General features: G+C 34.1%; 1 protein-coding gene across 1 annotated transcript; it reads right to left on the minus strand.

Moving 5' to 3' along the window:
- Positions 1-803: 803 nt before the first annotated feature.
- Positions 804-9,518, minus strand: LOC129002541 (nitrilase and fragile histidine triad fusion protein NitFhit). The gene is made up of 7 exons (XM_054430419.1): positions 9,205-9,518; positions 8,288-8,443; positions 5,808-6,011; positions 5,091-5,303; positions 3,462-3,744; positions 2,291-2,466; positions 804-1,655 (listed from the first exon to the last, which is right to left on the minus strand). The coding sequence occupies exons 1-7, from the start codon at positions 9,418-9,420 to the stop codon at positions 1,491-1,493; spliced, it is 1,413 nt and encodes a 470-aa protein (XP_054286394.1). The 5' UTR covers positions 9,421-9,518; the 3' UTR covers positions 804-1,490.
- Between the last annotated feature and the right edge of the window lie 2,400 nt (positions 9,519-11,918).

Consider the following 11,918-nt stretch of genomic DNA (forward strand, 5'->3'; position numbering starts at 1 on the left):
TTCATTAGGCTTTTTCCACTAAAAAATAATTCAATTTAAATTGTCAGATTTATTTCCAATTTAAATAACATCATTTGCATCTAAAAGGGTTTTAATGAGGTTTTTTTGTTGTTTTTTTTTATAAAATATGTACAGTATCTATTAACAAGCAAACTGGTGCATTTATTCTCTATGTAAGAATAACATGAACATTTTAAATTTACAAATTATTGAAATTTTCTCCATTTCCAAATAGCTTCTGAACTTGTTTGAATGAGGTTTACACGTTAATACCAAATTTCATCAAAATCGGATCATTTTTGTTTGAGTTATCGTTTTAACAGACACAGACATAAATATATGAATGAATGAATTATATTTATTTCCACATAATATATACTGAAAACAAAAATATACTTTTAAATACAAAATATAATTACAAAAAAACTAAGACTAAGAATAAAAAAGAACAGTTCTGTATAAACTAATTCAATTGATTATATGAAATACAGCAGACATAGGCAAGTGCTGCCTGTGCGTCTCCTGGGTTGTTATTTAAATATTTATAGTAACCAAGTCATATGGAATTAGTATAGGGTCCCCCCTCCCGACGGGTGAAAAAAAGGTTATATTAATATTTCAATCAGTTAATAATATAGTAAATATATATATAAAACTTTGAACAGGGGTATTTTTGGCCTCTGGGAACCTCAAAATGAAAACGTAAATCGGGCCCGAGTTCAGGTCTTACCATGACACCTACAGTAAAAGCTTATTCCCTCTATGGGAAATTTGACAAGAGGTTGTTATTATATAAAAGACTGTACGAAAATACAATACTTTATTTACAACTGTACAATGACACAAATGTTGATAATAGATTTATACTTAGGCACAAACATGGTTTGGAAATTCCCACTGTATTTTTCCCCCATATCTTGATTTGACTGAAAGTAAGTACACAGAGAAGTAAGATATACAGAGGAACCATAGATTTGGTGGGGCGTAAATATACTAGTACCGAGCCAGGAAGAGCCAGAACGGCTATTGTTTACAACAGCAGTTGTAGCGCACAGGCTCTTCCTACAGAGTGAGCGCTGTAGTATGTGATGGTGAGGGGACAAAGAAGAGCGGATGGGGTGAATTTGAAGTAGACACAAGTGACTGGGGCTAGACACTACTTAAGTGTACTATTGAGTGTATCCTGTGTATCTTGCTTGTCTGTGGATCATAACATTACTAAAAACACATCTTGATATTGATTATCTGATTTTCTATCATCCAAATTTCTTTGATATTTTCTCGTTTCTTTTGTTTTCCGACTTTGCCCCAGCTGGACTTATTCCACTGCAAGACTAGACTACTGTATCTGGATTTGATTCCGATCCCCCTAAGCAAGTATGAGACTATGCCTGAGAGAGGGCTGATATTAGTAATGTGAATATTGCCTACAAATATTCTAGTATCACCCTGCCCAAAATGTCTACATCACTTTGGTTACTAGATCATACTTAGTAAAAGTATTTCCGCAGAATATCTGCTTCAGCAGCCATTTCTTCCTCAGTTCTCCATTTCTTGTCAGGTTCTTCCTTGTCATGCGTTTGTAACTCGTGATAGATTTGGTCGTTTTCTGGGAAATCCCCTTCTTTGCGAGGCAGTACATGCACATGAACGTGCTGGAAAATAATTGAAAGACAATTCAAAATTTGTTAAAAAATATTAGTTAGAGAAGAAAAGAAACATAAGTTAAAATTACATTAATGTACATTGTACACTCTACAGAATTGTCCAGTGTTTTAAAGGAAAAAGTAATGAAAATAATTTCAATCAAACCACGGACTGAAGGCATGAGGTTGTGTTGTGAATAATTATGTATCAATATATCCCTCTACAATTTAGAGGAGGTGTCTGCCCTCCCATTCCTCTCTCTAATTACCCCACAGAATAAGAATTAAGATATCACTACATCCCTTCATTTGGCTCAACTGTTTTGATTTATTTCTCTCCAGATGAAGAGTGAATGAATGAATGACTGACTGAATGAATGAATGAATGAATGATATTTATTTGCCCAAAGTGTACTGAATATTACAGGATGTATGTACATACAGGTGCTTCGGCATGGATAAAATTGTCCTTATACAAGTTGTCTCTTTCTTTCTAGGCTAAATACATTTTTTTATATATATATACTATGTTTATAAATACTGATAAAAATGAATAGTTTGCTTTGTCTTGAGATATTTAGTGTCTAATATGAGACTTAATTGATCCAAAGTAGGACCAAACAATTTTTTTTAGTTTTATTTACCTTTATTGTCTGGCCAGCGAGTGGACCATCTTGGACAGTTAGAGTTGATGACGTGGTGTTGTGGACTTTTTCCAACACAGTTTCAACTTTTTGTACAGTTTGGAAAAGATCAGCAACTTCCGACTGAGTCAGATCGTCCATCCTTGTAACTGGCCTCAGAGGTGCTACAAGAACATCTGAAACATTGTGTTTAGGAAAGTTTCTGGCTGGTGGTTTGGGTAATCAAATGGTTTGGATAGTCGGATATCAAAAATAATTTGGATAAAAAAAAACCATTATGGATTTTTATAAAGTTTAGAGAAGCCAAGATGTACAAATTTCTGTAGGAAATAGACATATTTTGGAGAATTAATTTACTTACTCTTGATATAAAACAAATCATCATTCTTCAGAAAGGGTTGGTGTTTAGCTCCAATGCTTTGCACTTACAGAAAATGCGATCAATAGGTTTTAGATGATAGAGGTTTTAAATATTTTAAAATCAAAGAACTAGATTGTTATCGGGTGTAAGAAAAATATAGTTTGAACAAAAAACATTTATCAGTGTCTAAAAATGCAGATAATGATATGAGTTTCCCCCTACATCAGTCAGAATAATAGTTTTGAATGCAGAAGGAATTAAAAGTTTTAGGGGAGTATTGTATATAGGCTAGTCCAGTACCCTACCAACCTTTTTCCCATTGATTGCAAAATGACAAAATTCATTTAAAGTACTTCACTAGAAGGCCTCACATTAAAAATACAATAAAAATTTCACTAATCAGGGGAATTTGCTTGAATAAAATTATAATTTGTGGCAGTGATGAAATTAAATTCTTCAAAAATAGTGGTTTGTTTACACACAAATGTAAGCAAAAGTAACAAAAATCCCCTTTGAACAATATATTAGTTACAAATTTAATATGATCTGTTGGTCGCATTAGTGACAGATGAAAAATTACTGTTGCTATAAACAGTAAAAAGTCTCAACAAACAGGTCAGCAACCTCAAACCTATTAAGATGGAAATGGTCAGAGAGAAATTGTTGCTATCCCAATAATTTATCTATTTAATATTCAAAGTGCAATTCTTTTTCAAAAACTTTGGAGATTTTATAAAAAAAGTAAACAATTCTGCCTAGTTAAAAAAAAGGTAATAAAACATAGAAAACACCGCAACTTATAAAGGATACGGCCGGGAACAACACATTTCTTGTTAGTGAAGGCAAATGACAATCTCGTCTTATAAAACACTCCAGCCGCAGGAACTTGGACTTGTCCAAACTGGTAGTGGGGGGAAGCGTCCGGGTCCTGGGAGGATGTCTGGACCATGGACGGGTACAAGTCGTATCTCCTATGGGTCCAGACAGGCATGGATATCCTCACGTTGCGTAACGACTGAAGATCAATGTCGGCCAATGCAAACCCAGTGCCTTCTGAACATTGGGCTATCACAGTTCCTGACGGGTCAACCACCTGCAACGACGAGAAATCGGTTGAAATCATAATAATAATAAAATAGCATTTTACATTTGTTTTATTTTTGTTGTGTTTTTCTACGCCCTTGGATATTATACATTTCTGGTGATGAATCTGTCCAAATGAATGTTCTTGTCTTGTTAATATCTAACGATCATTTGTGTTCAGTAGGTTTATTAAATGGCAATGGTATCTGGGTCCAGTTTGAAACGATCTTGTTTGATTAAAATTGAATAGATATTTAATCTACATGTTTCATTTTACATGGTGAAATTATAAAATAAGATAAATTTTACTCTAAATTGGTGCTAAATGTTTGTATCAAAGCTTTATATTGATTGTCAAATATAGCAGTTTGATTTAAGAAACCGCCAAACCGACAAACCTTTTGGTTCAAAGGTAATTAGTACTATTTAAGCTTTTCGGGAATCAATCAGTAAAGTGCAAATTTTTCTTAAAATTTCAAAAGAACAATTACACTATTATTTTCAGTTTACGTCAAGCCTCTGTCACAAATAATGTTTTTCAGTTCTTAATGAATCATTGTCAAAACACTTTTGTAACACCTTTTTTTGGCATGTAGCCATCAGGAAAAAGAAAACCCGATTAAAACAAATACATTTTTAGTTTTTCTTCCTCTCCCTATACATAGAACTGGATATGGTAAAATCATAGTTATTGTCAAATTTATTGAGTTTGCGTTTGAGGATTAAATATTCGTTTTAGATCCCCTTGAACAAAAAACTTTCAAAGTGATAGCTGTATTTGCATGTGTGTTCTTATGTAACTTAGCCTACCAATTGCAATTTTTCTGAACTATAGCAACTTTAATTTCACAACTTGAATTTTTATACACCATCCTAATGTGTGTCTGTATGTATGTGTCTTTAAGTGTGGATATTTACAGATATACAGACTACCTGTGGTCTTATTTGGATGAAATTTAGCAAGTGAATACTAATCTATAGCATGCATCTTCATAAGTTTTTTTCTGAAAGTTTTTATTTATAACAATGCTTTCTCTACAAAAAGCCCATAAAATAACAGAAAAGTCTTATTTTTACAAAACTGGCTCTGGCAATTTTAGTTAAATACAGAATGTTATAGACCTACTGTAGTATTGACGTAATACTGTAATAGTCAAAGACTGGCCCAACCATAAACACTAGATTACCATAGATAACCATAAACGGTTCAAAAGCAATTAAGCAATAAAGAGGACAAGATTATTCCCATAAAAGCTCATGATATAATAAGCTCACTACCTCCGCTTACCCACAACAATTAATTGGACACATAGAAAATGTATGTGTCAGTTTTCTGATACAGTTTATTTTTGTTACCATAGCATGACCCCAAGACGAACGTTTCTTGTTGTGCACGCCAGTCTGAGCTGCGGCAACAACGAAACACTGATTCTCAATGGCTCTACTTCGCAGGAGAACCTCCCAGTGGACGGAGCCAGTGGCAAATGTAAATGCTGATGGGAATGTCAGGATTTGAGCCCCCAGAGCAGTTTGAGTTAAACTCAACTCTGGAAACCTTAAATCATAGCACTGTGTACATTAAGGAACAACACAGTAAGAGCACAGTGAAATATGTGTAACCTCATGAGATAAATGTATATGAACAAAGATGGAAATTGAAAAACAAAGTTTAAATTCGCTTATGATTTTGGTAATAGGTTGTCAGCATTCTCAAGGCAAGATTAGAAGGGAAATTAACGACCTCCAATGTCACACTAAAGCTTTAAGGTTTTGATTTTTAATACAACAAATCAACCAAGAATGCATGAATGAATGCAGTATTGAAGAGTTGCACTAACTGTACACTCTCGTGTTACAGCATAAAATTGTACAGTAATGTTTGTCTTAAAGAAATTATCTAGACACAGAGAGACGGTAGGCCTAGCTAAAAAATTAACAGTTTTTAGGTGTTCTGCAAATTTTTATGATTCAAAATAATATGTTTATTGTTTGCCTTAACCCTTGGATTTTATTGGATACCGGTAGTTAAATTGAAAGTTTCCTTTTTTTGTGTTACAGCATCTAAAAGGATACTATTGCTAGTCCGATTTTTCCTACGGGTGATTCAATAGGTGGTAGTATATTTTCACCTCGTTGGATCATATCAGATTCTTTAAGTCTTATCTTCTTTTCAGGAATGTCGACGTCAAACAGATGCACTTTGTCGTAAGCTGCTACGATGTCCCCTTTATCGTTTATCATAAAGTGGGTATTTGTCAGCAACTGAGTCCCATCTTTCTAAAAAAAATCATATAAAATTAAAGTTATTACATATTCCATACATCATACCTTGATAAAAGAAAATTTAATCTGAATTTTCTGCAGACAGATCAAGCATGGAAAGTATCTGAATAGGCTACCATGTGCTTGGCATACAATATCAAGTAGACCAGTCTCTTAAAGTACCCTACCTATTCCTGAGTTAAAATTTACTAATTCCGAGATTTCATCATGTTACATGAGATAGGCTTCATTATACACAATATTTAATCCTTAATAAGGTTGTGAAGGCGATTTCTACAAAACACTACTCCTCCGTTAATAATGGACGGATTTTTACAAACGACGTATCAAAATAAAGTATTTTTTGTGTAGACGCCCCCTTTCAGCAATTCCTGTAATAAAAATCCCCGGGCTTTGCCCCACAGGCCATCAAAGTTGGAGTTTCTCCCATAAGATTAACATGGGGTAATCTAAATATTCAATTCGAAACTTTGTCCCCACTAATTTGAGAGAACGGCTGGGTGCAGAAACTTGGTAGAGGTGTCCAAAGAAAGGTCTTGGTCTGTAGATGAGTTATCAAAAGAAAAAGTAAGCAAAATTCCTTAGGACTCTGCCCCAGAAGCCTTTAAAGATCCCTCCACAGAGTTTACATTTTGGTCATATGAATAATACTTTTTAATGAAACAGCTGTTCATTTTTATTAGGGAATTCCCATTGGGAATAAGCTATTTAAATTGTATTTTAAACAACACACATTTATTTGGAGTTACTGAATTCTACCAAATAAGTATTTGCAATGTTATTTTCTGATTTTAAAATTGATTTTGCTTCTTTATCATGTCATGTTTTGCAATACAGTATAACATTCCATTACGAAATCAGTGGAAAATCCTTTTATCAGCAATTCTTAAATAATTTCTCATTGAACTATCTTATATCTATTGTACGGGTTGGTGTCTGCCTTTTTCACCACCCCTTTTGCCTACACTTTATCATATTATTCTACACATACCAATTATTTATGTAGAAATATCTGCTCTTATCGTGTCTAATAAAATTCAAACATAGAAACCTTGCCTAAAATGGTACCTATCTTGACAAATTACTTAGCAAGATGAATCTGTATCTGGCTTATATATATTTATAAATATTTATCTTGTAACTTGAATCTCATGTATTATTGACTGTAAAAATGGTGTTTACCGTATAAATAAATAAATAAAATTATTTGCACTTTCCTATATTAAGGACTTTGGTGCACTGGGTTGGTAACATTATTGAAAATAACACGACATTTTGGCTGTAAAATATGGTACAAAGAGAAAATACTATTTAAGCAGCTACTGTCATGACAGAAAGGTCATACGTGTTCCTTTCAAGCTAGATCACATAATCATTTATAAGATACGTTGATTAACAATAGGTATGTAAACGTCAATATATGCGTAACAGCCAATTTACAGTATTTTTGCTTTTTGGAAATGTCCCATTGCTATGTCATTTGCATTATTTGTTGCCAATGAAGCTGCAAGACCATATGAACCAGGAGGTCCCTAACAGTTCAAGAATAAAAGCCAACTTCACTTTTTTTAAGTATTTTACTACACCTAACATTCCGTAGAAAGATTATATTGACAACTTTATGTTATTGATAAGGCTGAGACAACTAACTAACATCCCCCATGGCAAGGAATTCCAGCTTTAACAGTAACCCCACAATCAATTTCTCAAAACTATGCTAGAGGGTTATTCATTGACACATAAGTACGATATGAACTGACGAGACACGCGTCGTGACAAAGGAAAAATCAAACTTACACTGTAACGGATATACCCTCCTTTGAAGTTAGAATATATCTTCCCAAAAAAATATTTTCTTTTGAAATAAAACCATATTACACTGATGAAATCACTGAAGTAATTTCATTCAATTTAATTTCATTCAACGCAATTAATATCATTATTGTTTTTACACTTATTACTCTTTAAACAATGCTAAATCCTCAAAATATGTATATTTCACCCAATTTATCGCAGTTGGATGAATTAACGTAAGCCTTCAAAGTAACCGTCGATTTCGACGGGTTTCGCCTAGTCACTTCTAATACTCAAGAATAGAAAAATTGACATAGTTTTGTAGTACAATACTCCTATAAATGGTAAACATCTCACATACCAGTAACAAAGTAAATTGTTGAAGGTGTCTTAAGGTAAATATCCCAATTTTATGTTTTGATTACCGATATCTAGGCCTATAATATTAAGTGATAGTATAGGACGCATTAACTTACCTTGACATGCATCCCACCAAGTGATAACCAAACTTTACAGTTTCTTGCTAGTTGTTTGTAACTGTTAAGTAGTGGTCCTTCTAAGGGTTCTGCTAGGTTAAAAGTTTCTTCTTTGCTCTCCCCAACAAAATCAAACGCCTCAGGAAGAAAAATTACCTATAAATTTACAGAAAATACTTAAGAGCAAGGAATATACGAGTGAAGAGTAATAGCATAGATGAATAGGCCTAATTAAATCATCTATGGTAGTTTGAAGAACAACAAATATATGAGTTAAGAGTAATTCTAATCCTATCAACACAGCGGAGACCGAGAGAGTACTGGGTGAGACCATCGCTGCAAGCCAGATGAAAATACAGTGGCAATAACCTGTTTAAGGATTTAAGTTAAAGAGGGATGATATCAACCTCCTATCAGGAAAACTGCGTACTGACAGGAGTTAAAAAACTTTTTTTCAAGAGCTAATTATGGGTAGGTACAGTTTCCTAACTGGGCTAACTTATGCTAATATCGATTGAAACTATCGCATGAAGGTTTACTAATCGAATCGATAGTTTCAATGGATATTAACATAGCCCAGTTAAAAAACTGGGGTACTTCCATATCTGTTGGCACAAACAACCGAATGAGTAATATTGATTATTCGATTGTTTAATTCGATATATCGTTTGGTTGGTTAGGTTAGGTTAACCTTACCTAACTAACCAAATGATATATCGAATAACCGATATATCCATCGATATTTTCATTTGGCTGTTTGTGCCAACAGATATGGAAGTGTACCCAAAAACTGTACCCCTGATGATAGATATTCGATCTTATGATGGGCGAAAAGTTTTCTACAAGCCAATTCCTTGTTAGAAACAAGTGTTTGTTCCTTAATGTGGTGTTAGCATATAGTAGCAAGAATATCTTACCTTAGCACCAGCTGCAGCTGCATTGTGGATTAAATCTTTGCTAACTTTAAAATTATCATCTTTGTTGTTTTTAGCACTCATTTGACAAACTGCAATGAGGTTATGTTGATATCTCGCTAAACTCATTGTGCAAAATATAGGTGATAATTTCAGAAAAAATAAACTCTTACTTAGCTGAGTATGGCGATTTATGAAACCTGCTCGAGTAAAAAGCATTGAGATAATGTACTTAAAATTACAAACAATAATTTCATTAACAAAAGATAAGGCGTTGATAACAATTCCCGGTCTCCAACCTCCTAACCTAACAAACACTAAACAAACAGTGAAACAGTAAACACAACACAACCAAGAGCCAAACCAACAAGTGGATGGGGTGGGGATGGAAGTGAGTGATATGAAGTGTGAAGTGAAGTGAAGTAGTGACCAGTAAAAGTAACCGAAGTAACCAATGCCCCCGCCACAGCAGACCTGCAGACTAAGCGAATTTCCATTTGCCTGATTGAATTTACTTTAAAATGTCTCCTTAAAAATATCACATTTATTCCCTATTTAAATAGTATTAGTTTAACAATTACTTAGGTTTGCTGCATCAGGGAGGGTAAAGAAGTGTTTTTATTTTTAATGTTAATAGTTTAGTATGAAATAAATGCATTTTCCAAATTTGATCAAAATATGTTCATAAACAAGCAAACTACAACAGTTTACTTATTCTCCATAAGAATAACATGGGAATTTTAAATTTACACTATTTTTAATTTTCTTTGCAACCATTAGGCTCAGTAACGCTTCAAAATACTAAATTATTTGTTATTTTAGATCTACAATATGGTTTGGTAAGAATTTGAATTTTTTTTTTGTTTTTAGGGTAAAAAAAATGGGAAGAACCAATTTTTAAACCAAGTGAGTTGGTTTGGTATCGCATGTCGAGCACTGAGCTAAAATTATAACTGGAGGTAGCACTGCCATGGCATAAGTCTGTCAAAAGCGAGTCGCTGATTTTGTTAGGTTGGTATAGCAGTAAGTTTTCTTACCATAGCAATAACATGGCTTCTTATAACTAGGTTGGTATAGCAGTGAGTATTTTTGTCATACTTGAATACTTTTAATACTTTAATAATTTTCTTTGAAATGGTGACCATACAAAGTAGGTATTTTAAGCCAAGTTTAATAATAGTTATAGCAATAATATGGCTTCTTATGACACCAGACTCACGCAAACATGGCGGCTGGCGACACGCATCTTTGACATTCAGTGCTACCTCCAGTTAGAATTATAGCTCAGTGATGTCGAGTGATTACGTGACAATAACGATAACGATATTAAATCTAAAGTGGCTGCCGATAGTGTTGATAATATCCCTCGATAGGAACATGTACGATCAATTAATTGTAGGGGCCATCCGAATATTACGTAATGCGCTTGTTTTGTCATGATAAACTCATCCCTCTTCTCTCCCTCCATACCCCTTTTGTAACGTAACCCTGTTAGACACTTTCTTTAACAAGTTTGTGAGGTATAAATCTAGGTGAAGATTTTAGGGTGAGTTCCATGACTGACACCCATTGGCATTTGGCCAAAAACAGAATCATTCAAAAGTCTGTGATCATCGTAAGGCATTATCTTCGCAGACGACACAACCATTGTCTTTCCTTAAAAAGTGGCCAAGAAGCAAAAAACATAAATGAAACAACGAAGCAAAAGAACAATCCATAGAAAGATGTAAACCTGGACCTCAAAATTAACATTAAAAAAACTTAAACTGATAAATTCACTAGTATACAATCTGAATCTGGAGAATCATTGATAAAATCAGCAACAAATTCAACTTCCCTAGGCATGTACCTCATAGACCAACCCCTCAACACACGACCTTGCAAATCCACCTAGAGAACCTCTCATATGTCCGATCATGACTGGACCGGGCCGGAATCGGAACGGCCAAAAGGTCGGATTTCGGGAGGAACATAACTTTTTGCGCTCTTCGCGACATTGGTAATCGTCTCCCACGACAGCGTAAGCGTGTCTTGGAGTCTCGGCGAAACTGTTGCTAATCGTCTCCAGCGACCTCGGCAGGCCGCAGCTGCACACTTTTCTAGGGGGGGGGGAGGGGCAAGTCCTAAAATTTGCCACCCTTTCCCACGCATTGCTAAAAGTGCCAATGGCATCCTACAATCAGTCTTAACACGAGGCACACAAACTCTTTTTAAAAATGGCCCAAAGGTTTAATGATTTTATTTACGTTATTAAAAATGTATTAATTTTTAAAATTGTTATATTATTATTATTATTATTATTATTATGTAACCCTTAAACCTGTGTTTTATAAGAACGAATAAAACAAATCCTTTGATTTTTCGTTATTAAATTTCCATGATGCAAATACAGCTCTCAATCCATAAAGTTCCTCAAAAGTTTATAAAATTAATTCTTTTTTTAAATAATTATAGCAGCAATTGTCTTGTTCAAAAATGGAAGTTTTGTCACTCTTACATGTTTAATTAAGATGATGATTGCTGAGTCTTTTATCGTCTTGTCTAATGATCATTGGCAGATAAAGGTGGCCGTGATCCAGCCGACACGGAAAGGTGGCTATGCAGAAGCACACACAAATTAGGCTATTGTCTAATCCATAGGCTACTGAAACGTTACTTGAACTTCACTAACATGAAATATTGATAAACATACGCTTTAAATTTCACAATCTATATAT

The sequence above is a fragment of the Macrosteles quadrilineatus genome, unplaced genomic scaffold, assembly GCF_028750875.1.
Source record: "Macrosteles quadrilineatus isolate MER2022 unplaced genomic scaffold, UCM_ALF_1.0 Scaffold_9__3_contigs__length_116548681, whole genome shotgun sequence".
Taxonomy (NCBI): Eukaryota; Metazoa; Arthropoda; class Insecta; order Hemiptera; family Cicadellidae; genus Macrosteles; species Macrosteles quadrilineatus.